Below are 15078 nucleotides of genomic sequence, written 5' to 3'. Positions count from 1 at the left end.
GAAATTAGTACTGATAAGATGTTTATGTGTACAATATTAATCAATGTATCTATATATTTCTTAGTGCTGATACTGCTATTTAGTGCTATGATGGAACTGTTAAGTGTCATATATAAGTACAATTATGAACAAATTCTGTTATTACATAGATAACATATTTGTTGAATGCATGCATGTTTGCTCTAAGAAAATGGGAAAAAAGTAAATACAATTCTGCTGTATGCTGTGTGTAACACAGGTAAATCTCAGGTGAGTGTACAGGTAAAAATACACAGCTTATATGAAGCAGTATATAATTACCCTCCCATTGTTTCCTGAAACAACACCTACCTATTGTTTAAAAAAATGTTGGCGTTCAGAGAACACCCCACCACTGTCATATCAAAAAAAAAATTGAAAGTAATATTTTCTATGCAAGCGCCTGTGGGCTCACATGAGGGTACGTTATAAATATAAATGAAAATATCTGAATGCGTACCACTTTTATATTGTGAATGACGATGTGGCTAGCAACAACTAAGTTTTATGCCACATGATATATATGTTTTAGCAGAGATATATATATGTCTTTGGTTTTAGTAACGACATATTATGTTTATGTTCGATAACACAGTATTTTATGTAGCAAATAAATGACCACGACAATGGTACACAGATGAAGATACGGCCGGAGACAGATGTCTGCTTATTGTAATGTTCAAGTCAACAATGTGTCTGATTTTAATGCGTTAATTGAACGAAATATGGTAATAAATAAATAATCACATGCACCCTAATTAAATTGCACTGCGGTCGGTACTGACGATCTGCGGTGTCTGATTTTTGCCGAGTCTCTACGAGTTTGCTATTGTACAGGTAACTGTCTTCTGATTAAATATATCAATCAATGTACGGTAACAAGCGAATCTATATGTCTGTTTATAGCCTTTACATTAATTTCATGAACGTGCAGTGACATCAGCAAACGATTAAAACTTCGACGATGTCCTTTGTAAAAATCATCTAGACATGTCAATCACACCTGTGGCAACAAATCTGAGAGTATGTGGGCGGAGCTATAGTAGACTGTGCCTGATTATGGTGTGTCATCAGGTAAACTGTCCACCCCATTCGATGCAGGTATCCCAGCAATCTATTGTCTAATTAATTCTCTGTAAAAAAAGTCTTACGCTAGGATTTATGAGAGTGTCGCCTAAAACATAAGGGTATAATTTCACAATATTTAGTTTATATTTACTTAAATAATTACGGTAGCTGTTATCCCGTGTATTTGTTATTAATTATTGAGATAATACACGAACACTAATTGTTGCGATTTAAAACGTGTAATTTCATTTATTTATTTCAAAAAAAAAAAATCCTACGGTAAGATGTGAGATACAGGTAGTAGACATGGACCAACTACAGCCTAAAATCCTTCTGGATAACAACATATACTCCCCTCAGGTAAAAAAAACCATAGGGGTCCGATGGGGTCATTGCGAAACAGGTATACTCTCTATTGTAATTAAGATATGTGATTGACAGGTGTTAACAGTTGGTGAAAACATTTCTATAACGGTAATTACACGGCATGTAATTGTTCTGTGTATAGAGAATTAATCTATATCGCTTTCACTAACTTCAATTATGATTATATTACGCGATATAGAGATTTTTTTCTAGAAAATAATGATACACCATTTATAACTCATTTATAAGTATGACCGTTTAATAGATCATTCAGTTTGATTTCATTTGGTTTTAAACGGTAACGATTTGGAATATATGATTTCCTAGCGAATTTTCAATGATTGCGGTAAAACAAAACCACGATAATGATATAATATATCTATTATATACTCTTCTCCGACATTCTCTTCACAGAAGGTAAATATTTTCTTCTGGAACTCCTTTGTGACCTACCAGTTCAATGGAAAATTTCAAATTACATGATCTACAAATGTATCATCAGGCTTCGTTGGACGTAAAATAGACTGGTCTGTAGATAGAGAAAGGACGAAATAGTTCACATTGTTTGGACGTTAGGTCTTGATCGTAATGGTGACGTCTGTATTGTTAGTACGTTATTTTGTTTTGCTTCCAAAATAAAAGGGACGGGAAAGATTCCCATGTTATGCTTATAATTAATTGAAATATGTTAAAAAGTATTTTATAAATTTCTTTATTACATACACCAATGTATTGTTTTCTCACAATAAAGAGGGCACATCGGACTATACATACACATCATTCTTTAGTCTATGTATTTCAAACAATATTTATTTGACAATTTCCATTTAACAATATACACAACATTTATAGTATACACACATAGATTCCAATCATGCATGTAATCGGAAAAAAAGAGACCTCGCATAATGATTTTGCTGTGACAATTTGGCTGTTAATGAAATAATGAAGTTGATAAACTACTATATATATAGTTTGGAAAATATGAGCATGGATTTCTATATCTACAGGTAATTTGAATGCGCCCAAGTGTATGTCTATGCTATTAGCCACGCCGGAATCGTCCCTGTAAACTGCAAGTAGCATATATATCAACATAAATAATGATAGTAAGAAAACACACAACGTCTTTAAGTCGTGTATTTAAACTACGAAATGTTTAAATAATTGTACAGTCTATGTATGAAACCCGCTACAAAAAGTCAGACGAAATAATTATAAGCTATAGTATTCAGGATAAAATTTGGTTTTCTTCAAACAATTACGAAACAAAAAACATACATTATGTCCCCGCGAGGACAAGTAATGATCTTATCAATGTTTATCGTCTTCTCATCCGTCACAGGTCGTACACGTATATGGATCAATTTCTCAAACAAACATCTTACTAGCTATATACTTCAGATATATGTGATGACTAAATTATGCAATTAAGGACTTTGCTAGATCACGTAAAAATAAGTCCGAGATCTTTCACTAAATAACGAGCCCCTTATGTGGCCTCTCCGAGGTCATGGCATCTGAGGTCATGCACAAAGCGCCATCTATAAACAGGTCAGCTAAATCAGTAGTGATTAAATGCATAGGCCTATATACAAGTATTGAATTGCAGATCATTTAAACCACATCATTTATCAACAGCAGCAATTGAGACGTTAAGGGAATTTCGTAGACTCACTATACGGTATCCAGATGTTTTTTTTATTTAGTTATACCCATGATCGTCACGGAGAACCGTATCACTTCGAATTCGAGTCTTACATTAGGGATAGGACACTTGCATGTAAGTCACAAAATCTACCAATCGTCTCGACTGCTAGCGGTAAAAAATCGGTACACGTACAACGATAAGGGTCGATAATGGTCAACTGAGAGCCACACCACCACAGGTAAAACCGAAGGCTGAATGTAATCGTGGCCCTCCGGGGCTGCATCATCAGGATTCGCGGCGGACAAATTGCTTTGATGTTTCGCGGAGAAACGATCACCGCGGATTTTGATTACCACCGGGGATCGCGATGACGCCGTGTTCATGATCCCTGATAGGGATTTAGGGTGATCAGTCGCGGTGATTGACCCCTTGAATAGAAAATCAAACGCCGGCACATGGTGACTTTGTGTTCATTCCTACGGCCTGCACTGTACTCATGACACTACACAACATTCCTACAAATATGGACTACTGCCAAGGTTGGCAATCATCTATGATTCATGTATTTCATAATCCATTCATCCCATACATTTCTCCTGTCTGCATTCATTTTAACACATAAGATGGCAATGCATTGTTATTGCTTACACTGCGTGTTGTGATACACAGATTTAGAAGCAATTTACTTGTCAAAAATGAAACATTTTTTCTTATACCACAGGAAGAAATTCTTCATCAAATTCCAGATGATGATTCTCCTCATCTACTGGAACAGTTAGTCCTCTTGTTAGTCATTTGATAGTTGTGTTTATCTTTGCTTTCATTAAGGGTACTTTTTCTGGGAGAAGAGGTGATGCTTTGATGTTACTAAATCCTGGACACTTTCTCCCTGGAGTGTTTTTGAATGGCCGAAGTTTTCTGAGAGTTTTTTCAATGGTTTCCAAATCTTTAGGAGACACAAACTTTGAATGCCTACTAGATTTAGATTTTATTCCAACGCTGTTATCAAATTGCTCGCAAAGATCTGTAATCATATCTGCAGCCTAAGTTACACGACGGATCGCTGTCTCACTCTTGTTGGCACAAAGGGTTTTGATCAAACTTTTCCGGTTACATACAGAGTGTTCTTGCACCAGATCGCTCTCAACATTTTGTCCAATCCCTCCATGTATATTCACAAATGAACCTTCTAGCACTCTACAACGTTGAAGAGGTGAGAGCAGGTATTCAGTTTTGATTATGTAATCAATGTTTTCAACCATATACTTGCTCATTGGGGAATGTGAGTAAAAGAAAGGTACCGAGTATCTACAGTTTAGCAACACTCTTGTAACATCACCTTCTTTAGCAGTGTCATCCAGTTCCATCAAGTGTAAGGCCCAGTGGCATAAATTCTGGCTGTAGTTCCGCAGCTCATCCTCTGAATCCTTCACCTCCTGTAATAAAAATTTTCCATCAGCAGTGACACCGGAAACCTTGTAATGCTTAACAGAAGATGCACTTTCACAATCCCCTACATTTCCATACCCATAATGATACAGGAATTCCCTGAAGAGTTTTTTTATGATGTTCTCCTTTTCTGGAAGTTTTTGCCTTGCAAAGTCACCCAAAAGGGTATGTTGTGGGTCACAATGTCTATCTTCCATATGGAAAAATTCCAATATCTGTTCTGTTATGAGGCCTTCTCCAACAGCAACTAGGAGGTTGTGGTGTGGTTCAAATCTCCCTTTCACTTTCCCATTTACATCGGAGCGGTGTAATATAGTTTTGAAGTGATTTAGAGTTCCAGGCGAGTTTTCTGCTTTGTACAATGCCTTGTAACATTTCTGTAAAATTGGAGGAAATTGTGTTACTTTGCAAGGGTTTATATGAGAATATTATCTAGTTTATTGATTAGTCATAAATGTCATGTTTGTAGCTATCTTGGCCAAAGAGTGTGTTTGCAGATAGTTTTGTATTAATATGTGAGATAATGTCATGTGTTTAACACTATTAAAACTTAATAGCAATATTTGCCAAAAATTCATAAAAAAGTACAATGACATTACATAGGGCAGATTGTTTGTATATGAAGCTGCAATTGACCTTAAATAATACATATGATTGATCAGACATTAAAAGATTATAATGTTGTGTTATAATTTACACCCACAGTTTTGTTATCTTTCATTTCGATAGAATTTACCTCTAAGAAATCTTGTTTGCTGTGCCACATTTCACAGACAATTGGATGAAGGTCATCATATCTCCTTTCCGGGTGAACCGAAAGTGTTCGCAGGTTTTTTGCTTCTTGCAGGCGAACTCTGGTAAGTTGGTCTCCTCCAACAGGAACTCTCACTTCTCTCAGAACATCAGTACCTCCTGTAAGAAGAAAAGTAGCTGCTTTGATGGAAATATGAAATTGTTTGAGAAATGAGGCACATACTACTATGTACTGGTGTTGCCACAATACACTACTGTACCTAAACTATTCAAATTCAACATGAAGCCAAGCTATGTGCTTTATGTTGAATTTGTCTTTGTCTAGTTGGCATTCATCAGCCCATAACTTCCAAATGAAAGCAGTTCAATGCTTATATTTACATTTGAAAATGATTTTTAAGACTGTATCCAGGAATTTTGCTCATACGATGAATGAACAAATTATTATCGTCAAAGACGGAACAGCCTTTTCAACAGCCATCTATTGTTATTTCCGACATGACAATTATGACGTCACTATAATAATGATGTCATAATAAAGATTTGGAAGTTACAGACTCGTAACCTTCAAGTGGGGCTGCAGCGTAAATATAGATATTACAAAAGTGTCCAGCATAATAGTGACATGTCTGTACATGTGATGTGATTGTAAAGCTTTTGTCAATGTACATATTACTTGTCTTATCAAAATTTAAATACTTATCGTGGCAAGTATTAAGGATGCAATGGATGTATTTAATTCATAACCATATTTTTTCCATATGTAATTTTTCTTTGCTGCATTACTTCTTTCACTTAAAATTCACATACCAAAAGCATCTGTGTATAACTTGACAAGTGTTTTCATAGCTGTCCATTATTCCGAGGCAGTCTTCATGTTTTGCTTCATTCTTGAACTGTATAGGCAATGGCAGTACTGTAGACTTTTCTGACATCTTTTTAGCATTCTGATGAGGAATATGGGATGGAAGGTGGGGCTTGATGAACTCTAACCCTGGAAGGCGAGACATAATCCGGCCAACCAAAATCCCATATGCTTCCAACAGCTGTTCCTTCTGGTCATCAGATAGTAGAACATCTTCAGCAACAATATTGTTGACATCAGTAACTGGAGCCTGGTTGTCCATATCTATTCTTGCAAGACGACTGAAGATGATGTTGGAAGTGAACAGATGCAGATCTTGGTTCTTCCTTTCTGTATTGATGTGTGATGTCCTCACATATATATCTAAGTTGTCACCTACAATAAAGAAAAAAGTAACAAGCGGCCCATGGGCCTTAACCGTCACCTGAATTTTAATATATCTCTATATAAACTCTCATAAAGCTTCCATATCCATAAAGTTATTATATAATAGGACAGTGGTGACATTTGTTAATGACATGGTATTTTATTGAGGATACACTTCAAGGGATCTGCTCCACATTACAGACTCAACAACCATTTATTTGAAATATTTCAATAAACGTGATCTCAATTAACCATTCTTAAATCTGGTTATTTACCTGTGATCTTGATCAACGGATTCTTCTTAAGATGGTCCACAACTTATTTATTTGATGACTCATTTACACTGTCTTGAAATTTCAGTCTGCGTTCATGTGATAATACCAGTCCCATTTGATTCAGTCTTGTTTGACCCTACATTTAAAATTTTACAGAATGAGTATTGATATAAGTGTAACATGTAAACGTATTACTTAACAGTCCTGATAATTAGTTGTTTGTAACTTAACACTGAAAATGTACATATGTTTTGATGTAATTTACAGTATAATTATAAGCAATGTCACATTCATGTGTTAAAAAGAAAAATACATGAAAAACATTACCTTAAAAACTTTTTCAGACTATCATGAATATTTTATAGCCCATTCAGTGATATTTATCCACATAATATGTCGACATCATGCCACATGCCATTATTCGTGACAACCAATTTAAGGAATATGTAATATATATTATGTATACATGTTAAAAGTACATACATGTATAATTATATTTCATGCACATACCATTTGCATTCTCCTCCAGTAACAAAGTAAAACTGCAATCAAACAGCAACACTTGAAACAATAATAAAGAACAAATAATATGAGTAACTACATTCTACAAAACAATGTACTGTAATATAGTTTCACTTTATGATCAAGAATAAAGTTGGTTATTCTGAAGAAGTTGTTCAAATATATAGTTAATACGAGACAGGTCACAATACAACATCAGGACTTTGGCCTAGAACATTTCTAAAAAAAAAAACATTATAGGGCCAATAACTTGTTTGAATGATTTTATGATATATATAAACTAAAAAAAAAAAAACAGGAATGTTTTGATGAGTTTACTGTGTATTCATTTCAGAACTATATCTGTAGCCATTTCCTTCATTTATGTGTGGGACCTATATGCGATTGTGTGCAAGATTGTTTGCATGTAGTATTTCAAATGATTTAGTTTTTCTAAATTTAATACAAATGCTTTTTTGAACATTTCATGAAAACTTATGGGTATATAAGCACTTCCATGGTTCTATGGACAAGGCTACATGTGCTTTTGGACTTGTTTGTTCAATGAAAATATTGGAGAGAGAAAAGAAGGATTATAACTGACATTTTTATGAACATATTGTATTATTAGTGACTAAAATTCTCTCCGACATATGCTGCGCCATCAGATGAACTCACTGGTCCTTTGGTGAGCTAGATATGTAGCCATGTCCCAGAACTTATCAAATAACAAACAAACATATGCTTATAAATGCAACATGTTCAATTACCCTTTCATTAATACCACCCTTGATAGTAATTGCTGTTGAGAGGCGATGAAAAGCACTAAGATTGTTATATTTGTGCTTCAGCATAATTGAATATGCAGCAGCAAGACAGGGAATTGTGTCTTTATCTACTGTACCATTGTCAGGAATTGTGACACATAGCATGGCATCGAAGAGATGGGGCACCCTTTAATATAAGTTATGCATGTTATATTTTCATCAATGAATGGTTCTAGTGCAAATCTGTCCATCTTAAAACAAATTAATTATCACATTGTTATACTTAATATTTTTAATACTTTTGTTATCATCATACATCAAATTTCCTCATATCTTTATTGATCTGATCTCACATAGAGGGTTTTAGTTGATATATACTTAATTAGCATTTACATACACTCATAATCAATAAATACCTGTTTTTCATTTCTTCTACTATCAAACACAATAATCTATTTGCATTGTTGTGCAAGTCCACTACATTCCTGTATTTGTATAACACAGAGGAAAGCATAGTTGTCCTTGATGTTAGTGAGGAGGCCTGATTTCTCAGTTTTCCAAAAACCGGATCCGATTGTGGACAGCACAGATTCTCAAACCTTTTTTTGGCACTGGACAGAATATCCCTGGTCAAGGCTGTGTCTTCTAAAGGTGCCCGTGATGAACAGGCAGCATAACTAATCAAGTAAACACATGGACATGGTTATATACACACATGCACATTAACTGTTATTCGTTTATTATGTCAACCAATTTTAATTTATATTTATCTAATATTAGGGCTCAATGTGTTAAGACATGCAATAGAAGGTCAACCCTTACAAATACAGCTATACATTTAGTAATACAATAATGTAAATATTATCCAATATATAGCAATTACAGCAGAATAATATACTTATTTTCATACCCATGTTCATTGGCAGTACTGGCAGTAACAGGACCCTGTGCTTTGTCAGGTATATAGTGTTCCAGACTTTGAAATATTCTGCAATATAAGTGAAGGAAAATATTTCATATCATAACTTTATAGGTGACAACAATAAATAATTTGTATTGAATGAAGGTTTCAATGGAATATGAATAAACTATGCATCTAAATTACCATACAAAGTAAGCTTATAATACATGCATGTATTTCTGTCCATTTCAAATTTGCAGCAAGATTCTTGTCACAATTATATACTTTATGTTTACATATACATACCCAGGTTCAGTAACAGGAGAAGCAGACTCAGAGTCATCTGTTAGTGTGAACTGCAGTTTCTTGAATTTTCTATTTGTAATATAAATATAAGTACAGCATAAAATCGAAGGTGAATTAGTCAATTATATCATTAACCTTCAATGTTAGATTGAATTTATGTAAACATTTTAAATACAGACCAGGACTTGAACCTGGATTTCCCATATAGTATGGGCACTCTACATTGAGTTACCTGTATCTTACATTTACTATGTATACATAACGTTTTATTTGAACGATCCATTAATGTCTTCACCATTCTTTTTTAACAAAAACTTTGTGTGAAAAAAAAATAAATTTAATATTTTTGTTTGAAAATGTGGTTTTATCATAAATATTAGCATGTATTACCAATTTGTCCAGTTATTACTTGCCTGTCCACAATGTGCCAGAGTTCAGAGGATTTTTATCCTGTTTTTAGAGGAGGCGTGGGATTTCCAGGTATGTTCTCAACTTGCTGACCAGGAGATACTTGAATTTATAGAGTACTATATATATAGCTACTAACGTCACATCAGCTAGCCTACACCACTACTGTTTACATCTTACCTGGACCGATTTGTTGTCACGCTCACGTTGTCAGACCTGGTAATAGATTTCGGGGTGATCGGGGATAATGCCACACGTTTTGATGATATGTTTCCCCTGGTATACCGTTCTGCCCCTTCCTTCACCTCGGTCATGAATTCCAGCGTCTTTTCAAGGCGCGTATAACAGCTTCTGCATATAGAGGCTTGTGAAATACAATTGTACACCGCCTCGTCCGAAATAACCGATGCCAATTTTGAAAATATTGCAGAACATTTCCTCCCCGAAAGTGAAAAAGTAATTGTCAAAGCCGATCTATGGCAAACGAAGCAACCTACAACAGTTTCTTTCTTCGGAGTTATGACCTCGGGGTCAACAGAGTGGAAGTTCGTGAGCCGTTTACAGAGGTGTAATGAAGGGAACCGCAATGCACTCTGGTAGAGATTGATATTTTGCTTCGATGACATCGACAAAATGCCAATTCGCCCTGAAAGTGAAATACACACATCTCCGAGGTCATCAGAACGTGACCACTTATGGGATGTTGTTAGATGTTCATGTAACGTAGTGAGAATGACCATCTAGATTTTAATTAGATTGCTTGAGATCCCTTGGGCAAATCAAACTTAAACATGATGCATTGCTTTCTTATAGGAAGTGCTTGCTTGTCTTAAAATTCAAATCCTAACTTGTTGTGCAGGCGACACATTGTTGTGTTATCGCTGGGTAGGAATCCAACAATTACCCAAAACACCACAGATCCACCTTAATCTACACATTAAAACAAGAAAATACTATAATGTGCAAAACAATAATTTTGTATGTAAGGCTTTAAAGCGACATGGGTTGACCTATCAACGTTTGTAAAAGTTTTGATAGGTCTTACCGGTCATACTAAGACTCGTGTTATAAATCATATATATATATTTATTTATAGACATCGTTTACTATCCTAAGGAATGATTTTTTGTTTAAAGGAATTCGCGAGATTCGTCGAACACCAGATGTGTGTTCAATATTAATTTATAACATTTATGAATAAAAGTAGTTTTCACTCATTTATAATTAACTGTGATGGAATAGATATCATATTTGTACAGAAAATCCGCAAAATATGTCACTCTGCATTCGAACTGGAATATTCAGCCACGCCTCCTTCGTTTCGTTAAGATATGACGTGACACCAACAGTTCTCTAAAAATAACAACATTTCGATAAAAGTCACATGACATAGCGTAGCGCCTGATATAAGTGTGCCGCTTTTGTTGCGATTATAACCACAATTATAGCCCGTTTTACTTATATTAAGGTAACATGCATAGCTAGTAAATGAGTTTAGAACATCAAAAAACACAAGCATTATCTGTATTAAATATAAGCACCAAAGGGCGTCAATAAGTGCGCGTGTTTACAAACTGATGTGTACATGAATATAAAAGACGGAAAGGGATCAAGATAAGACAATTATAACTTTACTTGTTAAATCATTTATTGTGGTACGATGTGGTAATACTTTGTTATAGTGTCTGATTTGTCAGCATGGTAACAAGTGTACCTTGGAGCGGAACTTCATTACGAGCCTGTCCATCTGTTGCGTCGACTATCAATTTATCCCGTAAAACTTTTCAGAAGAAATGCATCGTTCCACTCGACTGATACGGCCTCCTTCGCTCTCTTCCATCTTTCGCTATCTTGTCATGTCCTAATTTTATGGCCGATTGACCCATTCGCTAATCGCTAACTAGGGGAGCCGTGTAAGCCATTTCCTTTCTGTTCGTGAACCTGTCTGTACATGGTCGTATTAACTGTCGTTGGCGGCGAGTAATTTCGCACTTCGGGTCGAAGTTACATTTTCAAAAACTTTCATTTTAAAGAACTTTTGGTTATCCAGGGGGTTTTAGTGTTGTATTACGGTAAAGTTTATAACTTTTGGTTATCCAGGGGGTTTTAGTGTTGTATTACGGTAAAGTTTATAACTTTTGGTTATCCAGGGGGTTTTAGTGTTGTATTACGGTAAAGTTTATAACTTTTGGTTATCCAGGGGGTTTTAGTGTTGTATTACGCTAAAGTTTATAACTTTTGGTTATCCAGGGGGTTTAGTGTTGTATTACGGTAAAGTTTATAACTTTTGGTTATCCAGGGGGTTTTAGTGTTGTATTACGGTAAAGTTTATAACTTTTGGTTATCCAGGGGGTTTTAGTGTTGTATTACGCTAAAGTTTATAACTTTTGCTAGTTGAGAAAAACACTAGATTCCCGTTAACTTTTGTTTTTATAGCATATTAAAACTCATTTCAACGACGGAATGCTGCTTTAAAGTAAAACCAATATTATATTGTTGACAATGCATTACAACAGCATAGTTAAGTCTCAAAATTCTTTTTTTTTAATCTTTAAGCATAAACTATATGTTGAAGTATCTAAATTATTGGTCAGCATTACACGATTTTTGAAGCAATTTTTTTATTTTGAATGTAACTAGATGGTACCGATGTATATTTACATTTTGAATAACTCGTTCGTTTGATGTTGTAACGCTTTTTTGCTCAGAAAGGTTTGCTTGAGCCAAACGAGGATGCACTCGGATTTCTCCCTTGATGCGTTTGATTATTCGCTACGTGTGCAATACAAAACTCCAGTGTAAGTAATGGATACAAACTCCATTGATTTGGAAGTAAAGTGACATGTTATATAATGTGAAATCAGAACACCACCGGTATTATTTGCCAATACATTAAGGCAACCTTACATTGATATTGAATTGTACACAATACAAAGATCCATGGGCATATGTCTTAATTGGCTCAGAGGCTGCATTAGGTGTATCTATTGATTTGACCGAAATTGAACCTCTGCCAGGATTGGTTGTACGTGTGTTTGCGTCAATGTTTCTTTGGATACGACATGGACTCATCATTAAAACACTTTCGAAACGGGAACCCATTAGCATTTGGTTTTAATGCTGTATGGTATTGTCAAGCAGAGATCGACCTCGTCAGGCAAAGGTGTGGAAAAAGGCAAGTGTTGGTTATTAGAAACACGTACTGAACCTGTTGCTGTGTCGTGTGGATAATTATCCGTGATATTTTAAGGAATCGAAGTAATTTAGTAAATAGTACAATACAATATTTCAGTACAAATATGGTATATATTTTAATTATCTTAATGTTAACTCAGAACATCTATACAATTTGTGCTGATATTCGCGTGAAAACAGGGCAGCAAATTGTTGCTAACTTATTTGAAGGGTATTCCCCTGTTGTCAAACCACGATTGAATCTCTCGGAACCTGTTGATATCAATCTAACATTACATTTTACGTCATTGAGGGAAATTGACGAACGACTACAGACGATGACATTTATTGGTTGGATAGAGCTGTCATGGATCGACGAGTTTCTAATATTAAAAGATGGAGTGAAGAGTGTACAGCTTCCAAAAAGTACGATTTGGTACCCGGATGTAGCTCTATTTAACTCCATTGACGATCCTCTACACATCAGTGATGGTGAGCATATTGTGCTTCTAGAAGATGGACGAGTTGTGTGGTTTCCTGGGCGACAATACAGTGTGATCTGTCGTATCGATATCAGGCGGTTTCCTTTCGATACACAGAAATGTCAGATTCGTCTAGGCTCTTGGCAGACGCCTGTGTGGGTGCAACGGATCGTGGACACCGGGGATAGTCTTAGTGATTTAGGATATGAGGAAAATGGGGAATGGGAGATTATAGACAGGATAACACAGCCAGAATACAATAGCAACTTCAGGATTTCCTATGTTATATACGAGATCCATTTTCGTCGACTTTGTTTGTATCCTGTCATCAACACGCTTCTTCCGGTTATCCTTCTCTCCTTCCTGAATACTCTAGTGTTCCTTCTCCCTGCCAACTCGGGAGAGAAGATGACCATGTGTATATCGGTCCTTCTGTCATTTACGGTGTTTTTGACCGTGTTTAATGATATGATGCCGCAAATATCGACCACAATTTCGTATCTGTCGATTTACCTATGTGTACAGCTCGCTATGAGTGGATTGGCTGTTATGGAGTCCATTTATATCTGGCGAGTTAATTACCGTGAAAAGAACGAAACAATAGAAAATGTACATGCCGGGTCAAAGTATAACGGTATATTGCTGCCGAATCCAGCAGAAGGTTTCATGTTCAACACACAAGACAGTTCCCTGGGGGAAGATTCGATCGGACAGTTGGATTGTACTGCTAATCATATTGGATACATCAGCAATAATAACATTGACGATAAAAGAGCTTCACCTAAACGGCTGTCCCTCCCCAGGTTTAAACAGACATATTATATAACAGCCGAAGGAAGTGGCCGTCACTGTTAACTAAATTCCAGACGTTTAGATGTAATGTGTTTCTGGATCCACCTTTGTATCACTTCCTTGTCCACAACCATCCTTCTCATTATGTTCTGGATATAAGGTTCATAGAAATAGTAAAATAAGTGATATTTATCAAGATTAAAAATCACAATTCTGTTGCAATTAAACAGAAGTGACTTGACCAATTGATGTTATGTGTAATGGCTATCCATGGCTTGATTGTGATATTTAATTTGTTAACTACCTATTAATTTCGTCAAAGCAAGCGTAAAACGCAAGTTTCAGGAGAACAAATAAAGCTCGTGTAAATCAGACATATTGCACAAAATAACCATGCTGTTATGGTAACAGGTATATATAGCAGGTAGTGCGAGCGCATGTTTGACCAAATTTTACTTTAATTGCTAAAATGTCGACTCTTTTTCTCTTCTGTTATAGACACTTGTGACCATAATGGCATGGTTATTATGTGCAATATGAACTTTTGTATGTTTTAATGTTGTTTTGACAGAAAAATTTTACCGGTTTCCGTAAAAACATTTTCCCCAAAAAAAAAAAAAAAAAAAAAAAAAAAAAAAATTTTTTTTTTTTTTTTTTTTTTTTTTTTTTTTTTTTTCCCCCCCCAAAAATTTTGGGTTTTTTTTTTTAAAAAAAAAAAGGGCCCCCAAACTGGGTTTTTTTTTAAAAAATTTTAAAATTAACCCCCGAAAAATTTTTGGGCCCTTTTCGAAAGGGGGGGCCCCCCCCCCTTTTTGGGGGGGGGGCATGTTGGGGGGGGGCCCCCCTTTTTTTTTTTAAAAAAAAAAAAAAAAAAAAAAAAAGGGGGGGTTTAATTTTTTGGTCCAAATTTTTTGGGGGAAAAATTTTTTTTTTTAA

At 35.3% G+C, this 15078-nt stretch overlaps 1 protein-coding gene and 1 pseudogene across 1 annotated transcript; one reads left to right on the top strand and one right to left on the bottom strand.

Annotated features, from left to right (window-relative positions):
• Window positions 1-3787: 3787 nt before the first annotated feature.
• LOC117320534 lies at window positions 3788-10008 on the bottom strand (annotated as a pseudogene).
• Window positions 10009-12799: 2791 nt separating this feature from the next.
• On the top strand, window positions 12800-14668 carry LOC117320533 (neuronal acetylcholine receptor subunit alpha-3-like). Its single transcript, XM_033875106.1, has one exon. The coding sequence runs from the start codon at window positions 12994-12996 to the stop codon at window positions 14203-14205; it is 1212 nt and encodes a 403-aa protein (XP_033730997.1). The 5' UTR covers window positions 12800-12993; the 3' UTR covers window positions 14206-14668.
• The last annotated feature ends 410 nt before the right edge of the window (window positions 14669-15078 follow it).

This window comes from Pecten maximus, unplaced genomic scaffold (assembly GCF_902652985.1).
Source record: "Pecten maximus unplaced genomic scaffold, xPecMax1.1, whole genome shotgun sequence".
Classification (NCBI taxonomy): domain Eukaryota; kingdom Metazoa; phylum Mollusca; class Bivalvia; order Pectinida; family Pectinidae; genus Pecten; species Pecten maximus.
Note: the sequence above shows the minus strand (reverse complement) of the source record. Positions and strands in the feature narration are given on the sequence as shown.

Excerpts from the sequence above, each read along its gene's own strand:
- LOC117320533 (XM_033875106.1), top strand. The coding sequence starts at position 12,994 with ATGGTATATATTTTAATTATCTTAATGTTAACTCAGAACATCTATACA.